The sequence below is a fragment of the Delphinapterus leucas genome, chromosome 1 (assembly GCF_059928025.1).
Source record: "Delphinapterus leucas isolate spDelLeu-1000000601 "Yukka" chromosome 1, BTC_Dleu_Yukka2, whole genome shotgun sequence".
In the NCBI taxonomy this organism is placed as follows: Eukaryota; Metazoa; Chordata; class Mammalia; order Artiodactyla; family Monodontidae; genus Delphinapterus; species Delphinapterus leucas.
Window position 1 is genome coordinate 79789217 of NC_143129.1, and position 23843 is coordinate 79813059.

Sequence of the window (23843 nt, forward strand, 5' to 3'; positions counted from 1 at the left end):
GAGCACTTGAGAAAAATGTGTATTCTGTTGATTTTGGATGGAGTGTCCTATAAATATCAATTAAGTCCATCTTGCTTAATGTATCATTTAAAGCTTGTGTTTCCTTATTTATATTCATTTTGGCTGATCTGTCCATGGGTGAAAGTGGGGTGTTAAAGTCCCCTACTATGAATGTGTTACTGTCGATCTCCCCTTTTATGGCTGTTAGTATTTGCCTTATGTATTGAGGTGCTCCTATGTTGGGTGCATAAATATTTACAATTGTTATATCTTCTTCTTGGATCGATCCCTTGATTATTATGTAGTGTCCTTCTTTGTCTCTTTTAATAGTTCTTATTTTAAAGTCAATTTTTTCTGATATGAGCATTGCTACTCCAGCTTTCTTTTGGTTTCCATTTGCATGAAATACCTTTTTCCATCCCCTTACTTTCAGTCTGTATGTGTCTCTAGGTCTGAAATGGGTCTCTTGTATACAGCAAATATATGCGTCTTGTTTTTGTATCCATTCAGCCAATCTGTGTCTTTTGGTGGGAGCATTTAGTCCATTTACATTTAAGGTAATTATTGATATGTATGTTCCCATTCCCGTTTTCTTAATTGTTTTGGGTTCGTTATTGTAGGTCTTTTCCTTCTCTTGTGTTTCTTGCCTAGAGAAGTTCCTTTAGCAGTTGTTGTAGAGCTGGTTTGGTGGTGCTGAACTCTCTCAGCTTTTGCTTGTCTGTAAAGGTTTTAATTTCTCCATCAAATCTGAATGAGATCCTTGCTGGGTAGAGTAATCTTGGTTGCAGGTTTTTCTCCTTCATCACTTTCAATATGTCCTGCCACTCCCTTCTGGCTTGCAGAATTTCTGCTGAGAGATCAGCTGTTAACCTTATGGGGATTCCCGTGTGTGTTATTTGTTGTTTATCCTTTGCTGCTTTTAATATGTTTTCTTTGTATTTAATTTTTGACAGTTTGATTAATATGTGTCTTGGCGTATTTCTCCTTGGATTTATCCTGTCTGGGACTCTCTGTGCTTCCTGGACTTGATTAACTATTTCCTTTCTCATATTAGGGAATTTTTCAACTATAATCTCTTCAAATATTTTCTCAGTCCCTTTCTTTTTCTCTTCTTCTTCTGGAAGCCCTATAATTCGAATGTTGGTGCATTTAATGTTGTCCCAGAGGTCTCTAAGACTGTGCTCATTTCTTTTCATTCTTTTTTCTTTATTCTGCTCTGTATTAGTTATCACCACTATTTTATCTTCCAGGTCACTTATCCGTGTTTCTGCCTCAGTTATTCTGCTATTGATCCCATCTAGAGTATTTTTCATTTCATTTATTGTGTTGTTCATCATTGTTTGTTTCCTCTTTATTTCTTCTTGGTTCTTGTTAAATGTTTCTTGCATTTTGTCTATTCTATTTCCAAGATTTTGGATCATCTTCACTATCATTATTCTGAATTCTTTTTCGGGTAGACTGCCTATTTCCTCTTCATTTGTTAGGTCTGGTGTGTTTTTATCTTGCTCCTTCATCTGCTGTCTGTTTTTCTGTCTTTTCATTTTGCTTATCTTACTGTGTTTGGGGTCTCCTTTTTGCAGGCTGAAGGTTCGTAGTTACCATTGTTTTTGGTGTCTGTCCCCACTGGCTAGGGTTGGTTCAGTGGGTTGTGTAGGCTTCCTTGTGGAGGGGATTAGTGCCTGTGTTCTAGTGGATGAGGCTGGAACTTGTCTCTCTGGTGGGCAGGTCCACGTCTGGTGGTGTGTTTTGGGGTGTCTGTGGACTTATTATGATTTTAGGCAACCTCTCTGCTAATGGGTGGAGTTGTGTTCCTGTCTTGCTAGTTGTTTGGCATAGGGTGTCCAGCACTGTATCTTGCTGGTCGTTGTGTGAAGCTGGGTGCTGGCATTGAGATGGAGATCTCTGGGAGATTTTCACCATTTGATATTATATGGAGCTGGGAGGTCTCTTGTTGACCAGTGTCCTGAAGTTGGCTCTCCCACCTCAGAGGCACAGCACTGACTCCTGGCTGGAGCACCTAGAGCCTTTCATCCACGCGGCTCAGAATAAAAGGGAGAAAAAGTAGAGAGAAAGAATTAGTAGAAGTTGGAAGAAAGAAAGAAAGTAGGAAAGAAGGAAAGGACGGGAGGAAGGACAGAAGGAAGGAAGAAAGAAAGAAAGAGAGACAGAAGAAAAGAAGGAAAGAAGGAAAGAAAGAAAGAAAGGAGGGAGGGAAGGAAGGATGGTGGGAGGAAAGAAGGAAGGAAGGAGGGAAGGAAGGAAAAAAGAAAGAAAGAAAGAAGATAAAGTACCATAAATAAAGTAAAATATAATAAAGTTATTAAATTAAAAAATAATTATTAAGAAAAAAATTAACAAAACAAAACAAAACAAGAAAACGGACGGATAGAACCTTAGGACAAATGGTGGAAGCAAAGCTATACAGACAAAATCTCATACAGAAGCATACACATACACACTCACAGAAAGAGGAAAAGGGGAAAAAATCATAAATCTTGCTCTCAAAGTCCATCTCCTCAATTTGGGATGATTTGTTGTCTAAAGGAGGGAAGGAAGGAAGGAAAGAAAGAAAGAAAGAAAGAAAGAAAGAAGATAAAGTAAATAAAATAAAGTTATTAAAATAAAAATAATTATTAAGAAAAAAAATTAAAAAAAACTGGGCTGATAGAACCCTAGGACAAATGGTGGAAGCAAAGCTATACAGACAAAAACTCACACAGAAGCATACACATACACACTCACAAAAAGAGGAAAAGGGGAAAAAATCATAAATTTTGCTCTCAAAGTCCACCTCCTCAATTTGGGATGATTCGTTGTCTATTCATGTATTCCACAGATGCAGGGTATATCAAGTTGATTGTGGAGCTTTAATCCGCTGCTTCTGAGGCTGCTGGGAGAGATTTCCCTTTCTCTTCTTTGTTCTCACAGGTCCCACGGGCTTAACTTTGGATTTGGCCCCGCCTCTGCGTGTAGGTCAACGGAAGGCGTCTGTTTTTCGCTCAGACAGGACGAGGTTAAAGGAGCCGCTGATTCGGGGGCTCTGGCTCACTCAGGCCGGGGGAAGGGAGGGGCACAGCGTGCAGGGCGAGCCTGCGGCGGCAGAGGCCGGAGTGATGTTGCACCAGCCTGAGGCTTGCTGTGCGTTCTCCCGGGGAAGTTGTCCCTGGATCCCGGGAACGTGGCAGTGGCGGGCTGCACAAACTCCCCGGAAGGGAGGTGTAGATAGTCACCTGTGCGCGCACACAGTTTTCTTGGTGGTGGCAGCAGCAGCCTTAGCATCTCCTGCCCGTCTTTGGGGTCCGCTCTTTTAGCCGTGGCTTGCGCCCGTCTCTGGAGCTCCTTTAAGCAGCGCTCTTAATCCCCTCTCCTCGCACACCAGGAAACAAAGAGGGAAGAAAAAGTCTCTTGTCTCTTCGGCAGCTCCAGACCTTTTCCCGGACTCCCTCCCGGCTAGCCGTGGTGCACTAACCCCTTCAGGCTGTGTTCCCACCCCCAACCGCTGTCCTCTCTCTGCACTGGTTGGAGCATTTAATCCATTTACATTTAAGGTAATTATCGATATGTATATTCCTATTACCATTTTCTTAATTGTTTTGTCATTGTAGGTCTTTTCTTTCTCTTGTTTTGCCTGCCTAGAGAAGTTTCTTTATTGTTTGTTGTAAACCTGGTTTGGTGGTCATGAATTCTCTTAGCTTTGCTTGTCTGTAAAGCTTTTAATTTCTCTGTTGAATCGGAATGAGATCTTTGCTGGGTAGAGTAATCTTGGTTGTAGGTTTTTCTCTTTCATCACTTTAAATATGTCCTGCCCCTCCCTTCTGGCTTGCAGAATTTCTGCTGAAAGATCAGCTGTTAATCTTATGGGGATTCCCTTGTTTGTTATTTGTTGCGTTTTCCTTGCTGCTTTTAATATTTTTTCTTTGTATTTAATTTTTAATAGTTTGGTAAATATGTGTCTTGGTGTGTTTCTCCTTGGAGTTATGCGGTATGTGACTCTCTGCACTTCTTGGACTTGATTGACAATTTCCTTTTCCATATTAGGGAAGTTTTCAACTATAATCTGTTTAATATTTTTCAGACCCTTTCTTTTTCTCTTCTTCTTCTGGGACCCCTATAATTCGAATATTGGTGTGTTTAATGTTGTCCCAGAGGTCTCTAAGAATGTCCTCCATTCTTTTTTCTTTATTCTGCTCTGTGGTAGTTATTTCCACTATTATATTTTCCAGGTTAGTTATCCACTCTTCTGCCTCAGTATTCTGCTATTGATTCCTTCCTGAGAATTTTTAATTTCATTTATTGTGTTGTTCTTCTTTGTTTTTTTGCTCTTTAGTTCTTCTAGATCCTTGTTAAACATTTCTTGTATTTTCTCTATTCTGTTTCCAAGATTTTGGATCATCTTTGCTATTATTACTCTGAATTCTTTTTCAGGTAGACTGCCCATTTCCTCTTCATTTGTTTGTTCTGGTGGGTTTGACCTTGCTCCTTCATGTGCTGTGTGTTTCTCTGTATTCTCATTTTGCATAACTTACTGTGTTTCGGGTCTCCTTTTTGCAGGCTTCAGGTTCATCGTTCCTATTGTTTTTCGTGTTTTCCCGCAGTGGCTAAGGTTGGTTCAGTGGGTTGTGTAGTCTTCCTGGTGGAGGGGACTGGTGCCTCTGTTCAGGTGGATGAGGCTGCTGTCTTTCTGGTGGGCAGTGCCACGTCTGGTGGTGTGTTTTGTGATGTCTGTGAACTTATTATTATTTTAGGAAGCCTCTCTGCTAATGGGTGGGGCTGTGTTCCTGTCTTGCTAGTTGTTTTGCCTGGCGTGTCCATCACTGGAGCTTGCTGGTTGTTGTGTGGAGGTGGGTCTTAGTGTTGAGATGGAGATATCTGGGAGAGCTCTCGCCGATTGATATTATGAGGGGCCGGGGGGGTCTCTGGTGGACCAACGTCCTGAAGTCGGCTCTCCCACCTCAGAGGCTCAGGCGTGACACCCAGCCAGAGCACCAAGACTCTGTCAGCCACACAGCTTTTTGGTATGGATTCATTGGCCAAGGCACAAGGGCACCTTCTGAAGTGATTGTTATTTTTCGTATCCTGATTGAGGTTTAAGATCTGTCCATTTCAGAATAAGTAAATTATATTTCAATTAAAAGAAACTCAGCCATGAAGATTTATGATCCTTTTCAGTCTCTTTCACAATCCAATCTTAAGGAAGCACATAAAATATTACCTGCGAATGAGTGAACAGGATGCAGTTCTGGATGTTTCAAGTTCTAAATCACAGAACAGCAGGTAAGGAAGCAGGTTGGTAGAATCACTCCCACTTATAACATGACCTGGCCTCTTTCATTACATTTGTGACAGCAAAGAATACTAAACCTACTTCTGCTTGGATGTTGTGAGCTGTGATGATAACCTGCGTTTTTGGAAAGAACCAATCAGGTTTCTTTCCTGAAATAACAGGAATACCTCATACCCAAGCCATCAACAATGTGGGTCCACTTGGCCAAGGACCTTACCACATGGAGAGGTCTAAGAGGTGAGGATACCCATCCTGAAGAGGAGTGGAGACTGGTGGGGATGAGAGAGATTGAAACAGTGGCAGTGAATCCATGCTCCCAGACCCTGAAGTCCTCGTTCTTATAGTTCTTTTTCAATTCTACATGCCCCCTGCTCATCCTAATATCCTTCCCAGCAATATGAACTGATAACTTGTGAATTAATCCACTTTGATGTGTACTCCCTGTAGCTACTTGTACACTAACATATCAGCTGTGAAAACTTTTCTGGTTCATTCCTAGTTGAGGTCCTCCCAGATTTATCTTTTTCTATTTTTTGTACTTAACTATTTCTTTGGAAATTGTATATAGATTCACAGAAAGTTGCAAAAATAGAGATCCCATGTCCCCTTCACTGGAATTCTCTCAAGGGTGACATGGTGACATGCTGCATAACTATACTCCAGGATCAAAGTCAGCCAACTGACATTGGTGTAATCCACAAACTCCTCTTTATTTCTTATTTTTTAGAAGAATTCTTAGCTGTGCTTACTGGTATGAGTTAGAACCTGATTATTGCACTCAGGAGATTTACAGCCTGATGAGGAAGTGAAGCACAAGGCAGTCAAGTTCAGGTGTGTTGTGTCACACATGGGCAGGTACAGCGTGCTCCCCTCACTGTGTCCCAGCAAACCAGGCACTTGGCATTTGTTAACTCCTTAAGCCACACAACCACCAGGTAACACCAATACTATTAGTATCCTCATTCCTTTTACAGAGAGAAGGAAACTAGGGCTCAGAGAAGGTAACCAACTGGCTTAAGGTCACAAAATTTTGGGGAGCAGAGCTAGAGTTTAAACCCATGAAGCCTATTTTCAGAGTGTTCTGCCCAAGCATTATGCAATGGGACTAATAGCCAAGGGTAGAATTCTTTCCCTGAGTCTTTGTGGAACTTTCCCCAGCGTCATTCCTGTTTCCCCTCACACACTCTTCCTCCCTTGTGCTCATTGGGTTCCCGGGGTTAGCCACTTCAATAGCCATGTTTATTGCTCTCTCAGGCTGTGCCCTAGCAGGAGTGCATTCCCTGGGTGCACCTCTCAGAAGATGCCACGTCCCTCTATGCAGCAGGTGGGGTTAGAGACCTGGCCATCTTCCAAGGTTGTTGAGTGTGGAGGGCCAGGGTCCTAGCCTCACACTCAGGGCGTTGCTTCTTGGTGATATAATGCTGGAAAACAAGAAACAAACCAAAAACTACCAAGAAACCAGGAGAAGAAAGTCTTGCACAGCAGAGGAACACATTTACTTGTAAGTTCATGGCTTCAGCTCTCAGCCCCATAATGGTGAATATGGTGGAGATGGTGGAGATGGTGGATGTAGTGGGCTGGGTAGTGCCCTTGGTGCCTCACTCTGGGGGTGGGCAGGGCTGTGGGCATTTAGGAGGACAGAGCTTGGGACATGGCTTGGGAGGACAGGGAGCTGGGCAGGGGCATGGTGGAGGACACAGTGGGGGGCATGGGGGACATGGGACACTTTGGTGGTGCTGGGCACTTTTCCTGTGGGCACTTTTCAGAGCACCGTTGCAGCAGCTTCTTTAAACAGCTGGGCTGGCATTTAGTCTCACACCTTTGTTCACACCTGGGATCACATTGCTTGGGCTCATTCTTGGGTTCACTAGGTTTGTTTTTATCATCACTCGACATTCCTTCTTGATTTTCTGAGACCTGCAAAGAAATACGTGACAGGTTATGTGTGAGAGACCACATTGCAAGGCGGGAGAGGACCAGTACAGCCTTCCCACACACACCTCCTGCCCTGCCCATTCTTGTTCTTAAGAAAGCCTTTCCTGGGATGTGTTCAGGCTCTAGAATAAATTCTCATCTAAGGCCTGTCCTCTTGTCCTTGCAGTGCATTGGTGACAACATTTCTTGATCTCTCCACCGTTGCTATGCGTTCTTTTCACTTATTCTTGTCTCCATTCCATAGCCCCTAGCAGGAGTTCTTAACCTTAGGGTCCTTGGACTGCCCCCCAACCCAACCATATTTAACCATATATTTATCAATATAATTGGTATATTCTGTAACCCCATGTATTTTATTTCATTCATTTTAAAACATTATTCTGAAGAGTGCCTAAGCTTGATCGGACTCCTAAATGCATCCATGGCACGACAACAGTTTTCAAGAACTCCTGTAAGGGCACCTCCCTATCCCTCTGGAGATGGAATGGGAGGATATGTTAGTGGGCTTGGGGGCCTATGACACTTCTTCCAATTCTATGTCTTGCCTAAGCCCTCAAAACCTTGAGAACTGCTTTTGTCACTTGAGGACTGAGCATGGAAAAGAGTTGAATTCCTACCGTGGCTGGGCTCCCATGGACCACTCTAGGAACTCCTCCACCTGGTGATTAGGGTAAGGAAAGAAGTTAAGAGAAGAGGAGATAAACTGGGAAATTCTAGTTTCTCTGAAAATATGAATGTTGGAGCCACAAACTATGATTTTAGGGAGTAAATCCTTTTCCCCTCTGTTGAGTTTTGCCCTGAGCTAGGTCTTCCTCTATAGACTGTTTGACTTCTGGATATGGACAGGACTTTTTAGTCCCTGACAATACTTGCAAGTTGGATCTAATTGGCACATCTTTGATTTCCTTTAACAATATAAAAATAAAATTTTAAAAATCTAATTTTGTTTTAAAGTCAGTATGGCTCTCTGGAGAGACAGATCATTACATTGAACTCCAAAATGGTTAAGAATTACTCTTTCAAATGAGGTGTAGCTAGATCCTGCTACTGAAAATGAGAGGAAACTTTCACCAAATATAGCCATCATTTCAACCCTGCTCAATGCCTGGGGTGCTGTGGGTCATCCCCCAGAAAGGGGAGGTAAAGGAGGGGGCATTTCCAGTTGTCCACATGCAACTCACCCCTTTGTGTTGGTATTGAACTTGACAAGTAGTTGAGTGAGGTGGATGTTATGGCTGTGCCCGGGAAGGTGGATTTTCCCCTCTGGTTCTTCTGCCCAGCTCTGAGGAAGACAGAGTGGGGGGAAGGGGGAGCCCCACTTGTGACCTCATCACTGCATCATCAAGTCGCAATTGTTGTGTGACTCCAGAGCTTCCAGCTCAACTCAAGCCCTTGAACAGAAGAATAGGCTATGATTAATACCCCCTTTGCTGTCCCGTCCTCTCCCAGGTCCCTCAAAATTCATGCTGGCAAAATCAGGCTACCATGAAGGGAACTAAACTCTAAGGATAGGGAGGCTCATTGTTGCTAGGAGCAGAAAAGCTCTGTTTACACCTGATCTCTCTTTCCTCCCCTAGTCTCCCAAATTTTAACTCCTTTGAACTTGCCTGCTCTTCATCTTTCTAGGAGAGCTCCCCTGATTGATCACAGCCATTTTGACGCTCCTGTCCCCACTATGTTTTTTAAAATTAATCAATTAATGAATTAGTTAATTAATTTTTGGCTGTGTTGGGCCTTCGTTGCTATGTGCAGGTTTTCTCTAGTTTCAGTGAGCGGGGGCTACTGTTTGTAGCAGTGTGCGGGTTTCTCATTGCAGTGGCTTCTCTTGTTGCAGGGCATGAGCTCTAGGCACACAGGTTCCGCAGCTACTGTTGTGGCACACAGGCTTATTTGCTCTGTGGCATGTGGGATCTTCCTGGACCAGGTCTCGAACCCGTGTTCCCTGCGTTGGCAGGTGGATTCTTAACCACTGTGCCACCAGGGAAGTCGCCCCACTATGTTTTTAACATGAGATTCTGAAACCTCTTTTTACCACTCCACACTCCCTGGCTCAAATCAAAAGATTATTTTAGCTCTTTTTCTCAACGACTCTGCCTAAAATTCACTGTTTGTTGGATTCTGTGACTGTTTTTTTCAATCAGGGTGTGGCCAACCCTTGATATCTAAGGTAGATGCTGCTTATTCCTAAGAAATTGAGTTTGATGCTCCTGACCAGTCCTGACCTGTTGGGCTAACCCCAGATTTTGCCTTAGAGTAGAAAGGTCTGCCTCTGTGAAAGTTCCTTCCTTGTTTTTTCAAAGGCCTGGCCAGTGGGTCTTTGTGGTTGCAATAGGGGTGTGTCTGAGGTGGTAATAGGAGTGGAAAGTCAATTGGGCCTCAGAGACACATGGTGCCTTGAACTCTGGTCCAAGACATTCATCTTGGCAGTCATTCACTGCTGAATCATGAGTGACTTTTGGTTAAAATTGTGATATGATCATGTCTAAGGTGTTGTAAGAGCTGTGACAAAGTAAGAGAGTGACATGGACATATATACACTACCAAATGTAAAATAGATAGCTAGTGGGAAGCAGCTGCATAGCACAGGGAGATCAGCTCGGTGGTTTGTGACCACCGAGAGTGGTGGGATAGGGAGGGTGGGAGGGAGGGAGATGCAAGAGGGAAGAGATATGGGAACATATGTATATGTATAACTGATTCACTTTGTTATAAAGCAGAAATTAACACACCATTGTAAAGCAATTATACTCCAATAAAGATGTTAAAAAAAAAGTGCAGGATGGTTTGAAGGATGGAGTGATGGAGTGTAAGTTGAACTAAGCTGTTCAAAGAAATTATAAAAATATCCAAGTCTGAAGAAGGCAGTGGCGGTGGGAGAAAGAGGGTACCAATGAGAGAAACATCATCAGAGAAGCAAATTTATGGTATCTGGTTAGTGGAAAGTTAAGAAGAAAATTAAGAACTCAGAGGACTCCTAGGTGCTATTGTTATTGGGCACTGAGGAAACAGAACAGGTTTGTGTTAGAAGAAGAGGAGTTTGAGTCTGAGAATTTTGTGTTTTCAGTGAAGCATCTTGAATGGTTATTAGAAAGATGGATCCTTGTGCTGCTGGGCAGACCTGAGATCCTGAGTTCACTTCAGCCCAACACATGTTTATGAGTGGATGAGAGTGAGCTGGTCCAGAGAGAGAGGACTGGGGGAGAGAAGAGAAAAGGTAATGGGGAGGATGGGGTATCCCAATGCAGGGTTTATTTGGTATTCACAGTGGATAAAGAATGTCATAAAATCCAAATGAACCTAAATGAAAGGTGACAGTAACCAGAACTGACCCCCCTGTCCCTGGGATAATTGGTGTTAGATCCATTGTCTTAGTGCAGCCCAATTCCCTCATTTTCTTCCTTCCGTCATTTTATTCAAGAGCACTATCTCTTCAAAGCTGTTGAAAAGCAGTTCTTACACTCATTTCAGGAGTCCCAGATCCACCTGCTGTTCTGCTCTGGACCGAAGTTAGCAATCTGGTTACGGAGAAGGTAGTCATTTGTGACAGTGATGTCAAAGGATGTAGTGATTTCTACTGACTGTTGTCTGGCTGTTTTCATCTTTCTCTCTCTCCTTTCTCCCCTCTCCTATTTCTTGCTTAAGAAATTCACACTAAGTGAAAGTCTACCACTCATTGGACTGTCAACAGGACAGCGTCTTTAAAACCCTTCTTTAAAGGGTTACATTTAGTAACAGCTATCCAGTTATGTTTGGCTTAGGATTTGGTTGGCAGCTAGCTGGCAGCAAGGCACGACTGAGAAGAAACACAGAACAGGCTGCTTGAGTGGCTGGGTCTCAGAAGAATAGAGACTGGAAGGGGAGAGGAGTGGGTGTCACAGCCCCCAGGTTGAGAGAGAGGACTCTGGAGTCAGATCCCCGGGTTCAAGTCCTGCCTTTATCCTTTACTTACTAAATGACCCCTAGTACCTGACTTAAACTTTCTAAGTTTCAATTCCTTCAACAGTAAATGTGATAATAATAGCACCCATTTTAAGATAATATGTAATTTATATTGAGTGCTTATAAGATGCCAGGGATGTTTCTAAGTGCAAAGCCTACACTTCCATCCATCCTCCTGTCTCACTGTGCTTGTAGGTTGTTGTGAAGACTGAATGAGATTCTATGTTTGAACAGCCCCCAATAAATGTTCACTATACATATGAGTTATTATTTTTCATTGCTTTCCTGGCTTTGTCTTCTCTTGACTTGTAGGATCTCTCTCTGCCTCTGTCTTCGAACTATCTCTCTTACCTCCTGATCTTGGCCCTGAAATCCCACTTCTCCATATCATTTTTGCGTGCCTTCCAGCCAAAGTTCCTGGTGGTCTAATCCAGGAAGATTAGATATTTCAATACTAGCTGTTAATGGATGATTTCATTTTTGAGTAAGGAGAGTTGATATAAATGTTATTGAAAAAAGAAAGTACTTTAAGCATTCACTAAGGCCCAAAAAGTCAGTGAACCATTCAGTGGTTTCCCCTTGTGAAACTGCAGGTCCTGTAGTTCTGTATATTTTATGAGGCCAGGGAATTCTATGTGTCAGAAGTTTTAACCTCACTTGCATTCCCGTTCTCTGCTTTTTAGGTGAAGTCGTTTTTTTTTCCTGTCTTTTTCTGTGTCTCTGTGTGATTCTTGTTGAATAAGCAGGACTCATAGGATAAAGTCAGAAAAAAACTCTATTCCTTCCATTGGTGCCTCTTCAAACACTCTCTGTGGGGCTGGCTCTTTCCTTCCTCTTGGGATGTAATCTCTAGCAGATGCCATTGACTTTTAGGATCCTGCTTAGACAATAAGGAGTTCTTCCAAGAAGAAGATATAACAATTGTAAATATTTATGCACCCAACTTAGGAGCACCTCAATACATAAGGCTAATGCTAACAGCCATAAAAGGGGAATTCGATACAAACACAATAATAGTAGGGGATTTTAACAACCCACTTTCACCAATGGGCAGAATAGCCAAAATGAAAATAAATAAGAAAACACAAGCTTTAAATGACACATTTAACAAAATGGACTTAATTGATATTTATAGGACATTCCATCCAAAAACAACAGAATACACTTTCTACTAGGGCTCTCATGGAACATTCTCCAGGATAGATCATATCCTGGGTCATAAAACAAGTCTTGGTAAATTTAAGAAAATTGAAATCCTATCAAATATCTTTTCTGACCACAACACTATGAGACTAGATATCAATTACAGGAAAAAAACCCCTGTAAAATATAGAAACACATGGAGGCTAAACAATACACTACTAAATAACGAAGAGATCACTGAAGATATCAAAGAGGAAATCAAAAAATACCTAGAAACAAGTAACAATGAAAACAGGATGGCCCAAAACATATGGGATGAAGCAAAAGCAGTTCTAAGAGGGAAGTTTATAGCAACACAATCCTACCTCAAGACACAAGAAACACCTCAAATAAACAACCTAACCTTACACCTAAAGCAATTAGAGAAAGAAGAACAAAAAAACGCTGAAGTTAGCAGAATGAAAGAAATCATAAAGATCAGATCAGAAATAAATGAAAAAGAAATGAAGGAAACAATAGCAAAGATCAGTAAAACTAAAAGCTAATTCTTTGAGAAGATAAACACAATTGATAAACCATTAGCCACACTCATCAAGAAAAAAAGGGAGAAGACCCAGATCAACATAATTAGAAATGAAAAAGGAGAAGTAACAACTGACACTGCAGAAATACAAAGGATCATGAGAGATTACTACAAGCAACTATATGCCAATAAAATGGACAACCTGGAAGAAATGGACACACTCTTAGAAAAGCACAGCCTTCTGAGACAGAACTAGGAAGAAATAGGAAATATAAACAGACCAAACACAAGCACTGAAATTGAAACTGTGACTAAAAGTCTTCCAACAAACAAAAGCCCAGGACCAGATGGCTTCACAGGCGAATTCTATCAAACATTTAGAGAAGAGCTAACACCTATCTTTCTCAAACTCTTCCAAAACATAGCAGAGGGAGGAACACTCCCAAACGCATTCTATGAGGCCACCATCACCCTGATACCAAAACCAGACAAGGATGTCACAAAGAAAGAAAACTATAGACCAATATCACTGATGAACATGCAAAAATTCTCAACAAAATACTAGCAAACAGAATCCCACAGCACATTAAAAGAATCATACACCATGATCAAGTGGGGTTTATCCCAGGAATGCAAGGATTCTTCAATACATGGAAATCAATAAATGTGAGAAACCATATTAACAGACTGAAGGAGAAAAAATATATGATCATCTCAATAGATGCAGAAAAAGCTTTTGACAACAGCCATTTATGATAAAAACGCCCCAGAAAGTGGGCACAGATGGAACTTACCTCAACATAATATATATATATAATATAATAATATAATATAATATAATATATATAATATAATATAATAATATAATATAATAATATATATATACAAATCCTGCAGAAAGTAGGAGAGGGAACTTTCCTCAATAAAATAAAGGCCACATATGACAAACCCACAGCCAACCTCATTCTCAATGGTGAAAAACTGAAACCATTTCCACTGAGATCAGGAACAAGACAAGGTTGCCCACTCTCACCACTATTATTCAACATAGTTTTGGAAGTTTTAGCCACAGCAATCAGAGAAGGAAAAGAAATAAAAGGAATCCAAATCAGAAAAGAAGTAAAATTGTCACTGTTTGCAGATGACATGATAATATACATAGAGAATCCTTAAAATGTTACCAGAAAACTACTAGAGCTAATCAATGAATTTGGTAAAGTTGCAGGATACAAAATTAATGCACAGAAATCTCTTGCATTCCTATACACTAATGCTGAAAAACCTGAAAGAGAAATTAAGGACACATTCTCATTTACCACTGCAACAAAAAGAATAAAATACCTAGGAATAAACTTACCTAAGGAGGTAAAAGTCCTGTACTCTGAAAACGATAAAACATTGATGAAAATAATCAAAGATGACTCCAACAGATAGAGAGAAATGCCAGGTTCTTGGATTGGAAGAATCAATATTGTGAAAATGACTCTACCACCCAAAGCAATCTACAGCTTCAATGCAATCTCTATCAAATTACCAATGGCAGTTTTCACAGAAGTAGAACAAAAAATTGCACAATTTTTATGGAAGCACAAAAGACCCCGAATAGCTAAAGCAATCTTGAGAAAGAAACTCGGATCTGGAGGAATCAGTCTCCTGTCTTCAGACTATACTACAAAGCTACAGTAATCAAGGCAGTATGGTACTGGCACAAAAACAGAAATATAGATCAATGGAACAGGATAGAAAGCCCAGAGATAAACCCACACACACACGGTCACCTTATCTTTGATAAAGGAGGCAAGAATATACAGTGGAGAAAAGACAGTCTCTTCAATAAGTGGTGCTGGGCAAAGTGAACAGCTACATGTAAAAGAATGAAATTAGAACACTCCCTAACACCATACACAAAAATAAATTCAAAATGAGTTAAGACCTAAAGGTAAGGCCAGTCCCAAAAAACTCTTAGAGGAAAACATAGGCAGAACACTCTATGACATAAATCACAGCAAGATCCTTTTAGACCCACCTCCTAGAGTAAGGGAAAAAAAAGACAAAAATAAACAAATGGGACCTAATGAAACTTGAAAGCTTTTGAACAGCAAGGGAAACCATAAGCAAGATGAAAAGACAACCCTTGGAATGGGGGAAATATTTGCAAATGAAGCAATGGACAAAGGATTAAATTAATCTCCAAAAAATTCAAGCAGCTCATGCCGGTCAATATCAAAAAAACCCCAAACAACCCAAGCCAAAGATGGGCAGAAGACCTAAATAGACATTTCTCCAAAGAAGATATACAGATTGCCAGCAAACACATGAAAGGATGCTTAACATCACCAATCATTACAGAAATGCAAAACAAAACTACAATAAGGTATCACACGGGTCAGGATGGCCATCATCAAAAATCTACAAACAATAAATGCTGGAGAGGGTGTGGAGAAAAGGGAACTCTCTTGCACTGTTGGTGGGAATGTGAATTGATACAGCCACTATGGAGAACAGTATGGAGGTTCCTTAAAAAACTAAAGATAGAACTACCATACGACCCAGCAATACCACTACTGGGCATATGCCCTGACAAAACCATAATTCAAAAAGAGTCATGTACCACAATGTTCATTGCAGCACTATTTACAATGGTCAGGACATGGAAGCAACCTAAGTGCCCATTAAGAAATGAATGGATAAAGAAGATGTGAGACATGTATACAATGGAATATTACTCAGCCAGAAAAAGAAATGTAATTGAGTTATTTGTAGTGAGGTGGATGGACCTAGAGCCTGTCATACAGAGTGAAGTAAGTCAGAAAGAGAAAAACAAATACCGTATGCTAACATATGTATATGGAATGTAAAAAAAGAAAAAAGGGTTCTGAAGAACGTAGGGGCAGGACAGGAATAAAGACGCAGACCTACTAGAGAAAGGACTTGAGGACATTGGAAGGGGAAGGGCAAGCTGGGATGAAGTGAGAGAGTGGCATGGACATATATACACTACCAAATGTAAAATAGATGGCTAGTGGGAAGCAGCCACATAGCACAGGGAGATCAGCTCAGTGCTTTGTGACCACCTGGAGGGGTGGGATAGGGAGGGTGGGAGGGAGACACAAGAGGGAGGGGATATGGTGATATATGTATACATATAGCTGATTCACTTTGTTGTACAGCAGCAACTAACACAACAATGTAAATCAATTATATTCCAATGAAGATGTTAAAAAATAGGAGTTCTCTAGTTCCTGTTTTCATAAACAATCTTATTTCAATAATCAGAAGGTGTGTTTCCTAGAATATTATATTTCCTTCTGTTTCCCACTTGGGACCAGAAAGGAGAGCATCTTCTCTATGTGCTATTTGGAGTGTCTCCTCTTCCTCACTCACCTGACTGCCTCTGGTTTTGGGGGGAGGGCCTGCAAAGGGAGAAGAGGGGAGGGAGAGGAAGGTTCTTACCTGACTGATACTGTTCTGCACTGACATAGGGGCTCTCTAGGTTTGGCAGGTGGTTAAAGCTGAACTTTTCTGTGGTGGGAAACTTGAATATGTTCTTCAGCCCCTTCTGACTCTCACCTTGTTGGGGTTTTGATTGCAGCATCCTTCAATATTGGCAAACATACCAGCGACCATGCTCCTGCAGCACCTGGGCATTGGGCAGTTCTCCAGGTTATCTCTGATGGGATTTTACCTGCAGGTAGCCCCCTTGTATGGGATTTTCCACAGCCTGGATATCCAGCTCTTCCTCTGTGGCCCGTGTGAAACACTCACAATCCTCCCCTTTCACTGTGCATCAATTACCGTTGGTGATTTTCTTCTGATGTTTATGTAGTTTTTCTTCTTCATTATGAATTAGGTGAGGGAAGTTCCATGATGTCCTTGTGGACACGGTTCGGTATTTATCCAATTTGTCTTTACTGCAGTATTTGATACTGTTGTCCTCCTTTTTACCCCTCTCCCCTTGAGTTCCTCTATTACCTGGATGGTGTCCCATTTCTCTGGGCTCTTCTACCCTCCTCCACAACCTGTTCTTCCTCTGCTGAATCCTTTCAATGTCACCTGGCTCCTTTCACTTTACATATTTGCTGTTGATCTCATTTCCCACCATTGCTATAACTACCACCTCTACCTCAAAGAATTCCAAAGCCTCAGTCTTCCCACTTCTCCAGGTCCAAATGTTAACATCCATTGGATGTACTGTGGTGCTTCCAACTGCTGTCATAAAATCAGAATTCATCACCTTCTGCATCTTTTCTAACATGCTCCTCTTGTGTGCTCCAACTCTGTGAATAGCATCCCTATTCACCAAGACCTTTAAGCCAGAAACTTGGGGTCATCCCAGCCTCTTGCCTCCCACTCAACCTTACACAAAATGTGCCACTGGGATCTGACCCAGGCCAGTGTTTGGGAGCCCCAGTGAATACCTCTCTCGAGTCAGTCCCGCATCACCCTCACAGTCACTGCTGTTGCCTTCACAGAGGTTGTCATTGTCACAGGTCTCCCAGAGTGCCCACCTCGAATTCATACTCTACAGCACTGTCACAGTGAATTTTATAAAACCGAAGTCTAATTTTACAACTGAACTCAAGATGAGGTCTCAGATTGTCAGTTGCGTCTGCAAGATTCTTTCAGCTCAGTCTTTTATACTTACCATAGATTCTGGAGCTAAACTGCTTGCGATTCCCCAAATGTGCCGGACCTTTCTGACTCTGTGCTTTTTCTCTTCCAGTCATCTCCTCCCTCTGCCCTCCTCCAAACTTGAACTCACAGAGTGTGATTTACCTGACCCTCCCAGGTTGTTAGTTGCCTGAGCCAAGCTCATGATGAGATTTTATCCCTCTATTTTGTAGTTATATATTCATTTATTTTTTGGCTGTGCTGCATGGCTTGTGGGATCTTAGTTCTGTGACCAGGGATTGAACCTTCCACTTGGCAGTGGAAGTGTGGAGTTCTAACCACTGGACTGCCAGGGAATTCCCTCTGTATTTTGTAATTATTTATTTCCCAGTTCCCCTCAAATGATGGGCTAGTCCAGAGTTCAGGAACCACTTATTTTTAAAAAAATTTTTTTATTTCTTTGTGGTACGCGAGCCTCTCACCACTGTGGCCTCTCCTGCTGCGGAGCACAGGCTCCAGATGCACAGGCCCAGTGGCCATGGCTTACGGGCCCAGGCACTCCGCGGCTTGTGGGACACCCCCGGACTGGGACACGAACCCGTGTCCCCTGCACCGGCAGGCGGCCTCTTAACTACTGAGCCACCAGGGAAGCCCAACCACTTATTTTTATATCTGTACCCCTAGTGCAAGGCCCAGCAAATCTTAGTCACTCAGTAAACAATGCTTATTGTTGGTGAAGAGATGCAGTTACATTATTTCGATAGTTTTGCCACTGCTCTTCTCTCAAACTGGAATGTCCTCCCCCTTCTTGTCTGGTTAATATTTATTTTTTGTCACCTCTGGACTCATCTTGAAAACCTTACCTTCCATGCACCTCCCTGTCCTCCCCCACACCCCACTATAGTCATGAGAGTATAGTGACTTCCCCAGTGCACTCCCAACAGCTTGAGGTCCTCACCTGTTCTGCTGGGAGATAATGGCTGTGTATATTTCTGTCTCATGACTCACAGAATGCCCTGCTTCATGGAAGGGCTGTCGTGTTATTCTTTTTATTTTACTGCTGGCTCAGGGCTGGTATATAATAGACACTCAATGAATGTTTGGAGAATAAATGAAAGGACATACAAGACAAAATCTAGCAGGGGAGTTAAGACTGAAGTGAACTCTCTGTCAGAGGAGGAAGATCCAGCTTCATGTGGGTGGAGATTGTAATGAGGAGATCTGTCTCTAAATGTCGGCTTACAAGATCAATATAGCTGTATCAGTCCCAGAGACCCCAGGAGGTAGGCACCATAGGGCCTTATGTGCTGGATATCCCAGACCATCCAGATTGCTCCAGGACAAACCCCCATCTGGTTGAGGGGTCCATGCAGAGATGCTCACATATCAGGCTCCAGCCTTAAGTCTCAATCGTCTCTTCCCTGCAGCTGGTGTCTCCCTTGCCCTGAACCTCCCCCCAACCCCCCAATACACACAAAAATCCCCTGCCTGGTGAGGCTTTCTTCAGGAGTAATGGGAGGACACGGGATTAGGTAGAATTGGAAGGCATGTGGGCTGTGAAATAGTGGGTAGGTGGGAGTAATTCTCTTGAGGGAAACCTCCAGCTCCCTCCACTGTGACCTGAATTCTCCTCAGGGCTCTTCCTAAGGCCCTCCAACCAGCTTCTGTTTCCTGCGTGCTCCCGTGGCTCTATCGCCTTCCCAGCTCCCTGCAAGCGGGGATAACTTGGGTCTCACTGGGACAGATGTTTTAATGGAGAGATGAAGAGAAAACTCCTCTGTGTGCTGTGAGTGCCCCCTGCAGGTTCAATCTCTGGGCATGGAATAAAAGGCTGAGGATGAGTTTCCTTCACTAAATGTGGGACTGCAAAGTCAGGAAAATCTGGGGGGATTTTCAGATGATTTAAGGCAGTCCTTGTCAATTCCTGAACCAGATTTGTTTTACAAGTTCTTCATATTTTTTAATAAAATGGAGGAAACATAGAACTCATTTTCTTAATGATCTTCTTCTACCACCAGGAGGCAGCACGGGTTGGGACAGCAGTGGGGAGAGCCATTCCTTCCTGGTCAGAGGACAGGAGGAGAGGAAGTGAACATCTGGCTCCTGGGATGATGCCGAGAGTACTTTTGTTTAATCCCTGTTGTTTCCTAGGAAGGATCTGGGAAGAGTCACTCAACCACCAGTGGAAAGCCAGTGGACTGTGCAGGTTTGGAGCTCATGAGTGTTGGAATTTTGTGGGGTCGTGGGGTGTTTCTGGTATGGAGTCAGGGAAAGAGATGCAGGAGGTGAGCCTCGTCTGGATTTGGGGGGTGTTGGCTTCAGATGCTACCATATCTTCCTCAGTGGGCATTCCTGCTGGCTCTGTGGGCACTGCACTTGGGGCATCCATGCTGGCTGGGGAGGGTGGGCTGGGCTCAGGGACCTGGGAAAGGGGTGGGTGGAGGGCTTTCCTTTGTTGCTACAGTGATAAGACCTCTCTTTCAGTTCTAAGTAAACCCTGCAAGAAAGAGGAGTCCTTCATTTGTAGGCTAGGAACTCACCATTTAAACAATATCCATGAAGGAGACTAAGCCCAAGGATCCAGAGAGGAAGAGGGTGGCACCTTGTCTGCTCACATGTTTCTTTACCCTCTGTGATTACCATCTTTCCATTGGATTTGGCCACAAACACAGGAACCACCATAGTCACAACTACCAAAAATCCAATTCAGAGTGTGGATCCTGTGCTCATCCTTGGAGGTGCTTATCATTGTGTTTGTCCTGTCAGGTCCACTTTTTTTTTGTGGACTTCTTACAGGAAGAGGAATATTGTCATTCTGGACTCAAAATGAAAGAGGTGAAGATGGGGCAGAGCCAGGAAATTGGGCCATGCAAGAAATGCTTAAAAAACAGGGTTACTAGGAATGGCTAACCTGAAGAAGAGAATATTTGGGAGGGTAAGGAACTGTTTATGGAATCTGTATTAGTTTTGTGTTGCTGCATAACAAGTCACACAATTTATCAGCTTAAACAATAGGTGTTTATTATCTCATTGTTTCCATGAGTTCAGGGTCTGGGCATGGCTTAGCTGGGCCCTCTGCTCAGGGTCTCACAAGGCTGTAACCAATGTGTTGGCTCCTGTGTGCCTTTCTGGAGCTTGGGGTCCTCTTCCAAGCTCACTCTGTCATTGGCATGATTTAGTTCCTTCCAGTTGTAAGACTGAAGTTCTCAGTCCAGAGGGCACTGACATTTCCCTGACACCTGGCCTTCTCCATAGGCCATTCATGTCAAAGAACTGCTGAATTTGTCGGTCTCCCAGGCTGGGTCTAACCAATGGTGTCTGGTAAACCTGCTGAAGGGAGGGGTGGGAAAGCCCTGATTTGTATGTAACATTTGCTGTTTTTCAAAATCCTCCCACTATGAACAATTTCAAGCTACCAATATTTTAACAACTGGCTTGCTAAGTTTCTGAATATTGAACAGTCAGCTTTCCTGGGTATCATTTCCAGCATGCTACTGGGCTCCAGGGTTGATGGACTAAGTGCCTAGTCCTGCCACCTCATGTCTTCTTTGGGAATTTTAAGCAGAGGGAATGAGGTCTTTTTGGTTTCCTGTTTGGTATAACAGATTACCACAAACTTGGTTTGAAACAACAAGATTTTATTCTCTTAGAGTTTTTGAGGTCAGAAGTCTAAAATCAAGGTGTTGGCAGGGCTGTGTTCCTTCTGGAGGCTTCAATGAAGAATCTGGACCCCCAGACTTACTTGTCTACACCCATGGTGGTCTGGGCATTAACTGAGCAAAAATCAAGATGCTTCAGTGATAATATGTAAAAAAAAATTTGTTTTTTTTTTTAAATTTATTTTTTAAATTGAAGTACAGTTGAATTACAGTGTTGTGTTAATTACTGCTGTACAGGAAAGTGACTCAGTTATACATATATATATTCTTTTCATATTCTTTTCCATTATGGTTTATCACAGGATATTGAATATAGTTCCCTGTGCTGTACAGCAGGACCTCGTTGTTTATTCATTCTATATATACCAGTTTGTATCTGTTGATCCCAAACTCCCAACCCTACCCTCTCCCACTCCACTTCCCCTTGGCAACCACCAGCCTATTCTACGTACCTGATTTTCTGTTTCTGTTTCATAGATAGGTTCATTTGTGTCATATTTTAGATTCCACATAGAAGTGATATCATGTGGTACTGTCTTTGGCTTTCTGACTTCTTCAGTGACAATATTTTTAATGGATTAGACAGAAAGACTGGTCATGAGTCAGTAGGAATGGGGGCTGCAGAGCCAGTGTCAGTCCTGGGAAGGGTCTAACTAGCAATAGGAGATGGGGGAGGGCACAGTGAGGAAGGCAGTTGGCTTCAACTACTTCTTTGTGGCATGGAGAGGAGAGTGGATTCTCATATGACTTTAAGATCATTTAGGAGAATCCTGTTTTTCTTTCTGAAATCAGAAGAAAAGTTAATGTGGGACTCTTCTTTGGCCTCCAGAGGTGAAAGTTATCAGGGATAGACCAAGAGCACTGTGGGTAGAGGGCATAGTGGTGGAAGAATGGCCTTGTTTTGCCAGCTAAGGTTATAGTACTAGAGAACCACATGCCTGCGCAGGTTCCAAGGAGCTCCCGGAGAATATATCACATCCGACCACCCTTGGCTGTCTGTTTGGATTAACTGTGGAGTTTCATGATCCACCTTGAGTTTGGGGGAAGTAGACTCTTTTGGGGCTGAATGTAGTTCATGTTTTTGGATAAAAATAGAATCCATGGTGATAGGGAAGATAATCCAGCTACTTCATGATCCGTTTGGGGAAGGTGGCTTTGGTGTGTATTCCTGCTGGCATGGGGAATGCTGCACAGGGCAGCACATCTGTTGGATGGGGGTGGGGAAGAGTTTGAGAACATGGAACTTCTGTCTACACCATGCAGTCTCCTGGGAGAAGAGCTGGGAGGAGTTAATTTGGAGAGGAAAACCCAATACACTATGATGATATCTTTCTCCTTGAGTCTGAAGAGAGGCAGCATCTTCTCAGCTGTTTGTGTTCCCTGATGTTGCTGGAGGTGAGGGGATGGCACTGGGCAAGGGATGCAGTGTCTTCATGATCAGGTGGTGGAGAGTGGCTTCAGAGGTGTCACTTCTGCTTTGGCAGGTATTCCTACTGGCAGGAAGTGCACTTCACAGGGGGACACTTCTGCTGGCTGGGAGGTGGAGGGGACATCTTGGGAAGGCAGGGCTCAGGAACCTGGGGAGGGGGCTGGCAGGGGACTTTGCATTGTTGCCACTGCTGCTAAGGCATCGTTCTTATTTGAAAAGAATCTGTAAGAAGGAGGAGGTAGTTTTGTTGTTACTGGCACTTTCTCAATGAAATCACCACAGCTCTACCATCCACCCTCAGGGGCAACCTTCCCATCAGATGTTCTGACACATCTGCCACATCACAGGACCCTGCACTTGCAGCAGCTACTAAGTAAGGACTGTAGGAGTTTCTTTCCGTGATAAACCCCTCTCTCTGCCCTGAGGGCGTCACTCTTGGTCATCCCCTGTCTGCAACCCCAGAGGGAGCCTGGGCCAGCATGTAATGTTCTTCACATCCAGCAGAGCCATTCACTCACCTGCAAGTCCAAGTGAACCTGACCTGTCAGGATAAATCCACCTGAGGAGACTCCAGCCCCACCCCTTTTATTGTGGATTAAGCCTAGGCTGGTACAATACCTGGAATAACCTCCTGCCTTCCTGGCTCCAGGTGTAGTTCCCCAGTTCCTGAAGCACTTGTCAAACTCCTTCGTTGTACAGAAAATCCTACTTTGTCACTACCCGGTATGTAATGGCATTTCCTTCTCTGCAGGAAAGAGAGCTCAGTATGAGACAGATGTTTCATGTGCTTGTCAGTTCACCATCTTCTCCTCATGCTTCAACAGAGCAGTCAACTGACTGTGAAAACCGAAGGTGAAGGGCCATAATGGGGGCGGGGTCTGGGAGGCTGGACCACATCATTCAGTTTCTTCAACTCTCTACTTTTGTGCCATGACCAAGGTTCCCTTTAAACCCCTTGACAAACATCTGCCTCTCCACCTTGTATTTTGAACAAATGTATTAGGTAGGAATGTCCAGAGAAATAGAACAGACAGGATGCAAATATATACATTTTTAAGAAATTGGCTCATGTGATCATGGAGGCCGGCACGTCCAAAACCGCAGAACAGGCAGGCAGCCTGGAGACCCAGGAAGATTTGCAGTTTGAGCACACAGGCAGCCTTGTCATAGAATTCCCTTGGGAGAGGTCAATCTTTTTTTTTTCTATTCAGGCTTTCAGCTGATAGGGTGAGGTCCACTCACATGATGGAGCATCATGTTTTACTCAAAGGTTAATGATTAACATGCATAGGAAGCCCAACTGGGTAGGGGTGGGTGGGT

The 23843-nt window shown here is 43.0% G+C and overlaps 1 protein-coding gene and 1 long non-coding RNA gene across 5 annotated transcripts in view; one reads left to right on the forward strand and one right to left on the reverse strand.

The window, feature by feature from the left end:
* Window positions 1-582: 582 nt before the first annotated feature.
* LOC149750616 (uncharacterized) overlaps window positions 583-23843 on the forward strand; it is a 51258-nt gene continuing 27997 nt past the window's right edge. Inside the window, exons 1-4 of one of the 4 annotated variants that reach the window (XR_016393837.1) lie at window positions 583-19641; window positions 22358-22489; window positions 22825-22896; window positions 23275-23375. This is a non-coding gene — a long non-coding RNA (uncharacterized LOC149750616). The other 3 variants (XR_016393838.1, XR_016393835.1, XR_016393836.1) reach the window with 3 other exon arrangements.
* On the reverse strand, window positions 6048-8294 carry LELP1 (late cornified envelope like proline rich 1). The gene is given in 3 exon segments (XM_022559328.3): window positions 6048-7006; window positions 7008-7201; window positions 7837-8294. Coding segments are annotated over 2 exon segments (297 nt in total). The 5' UTR covers window positions 7181-7201; window positions 7837-8294; the 3' UTR covers window positions 6048-6882.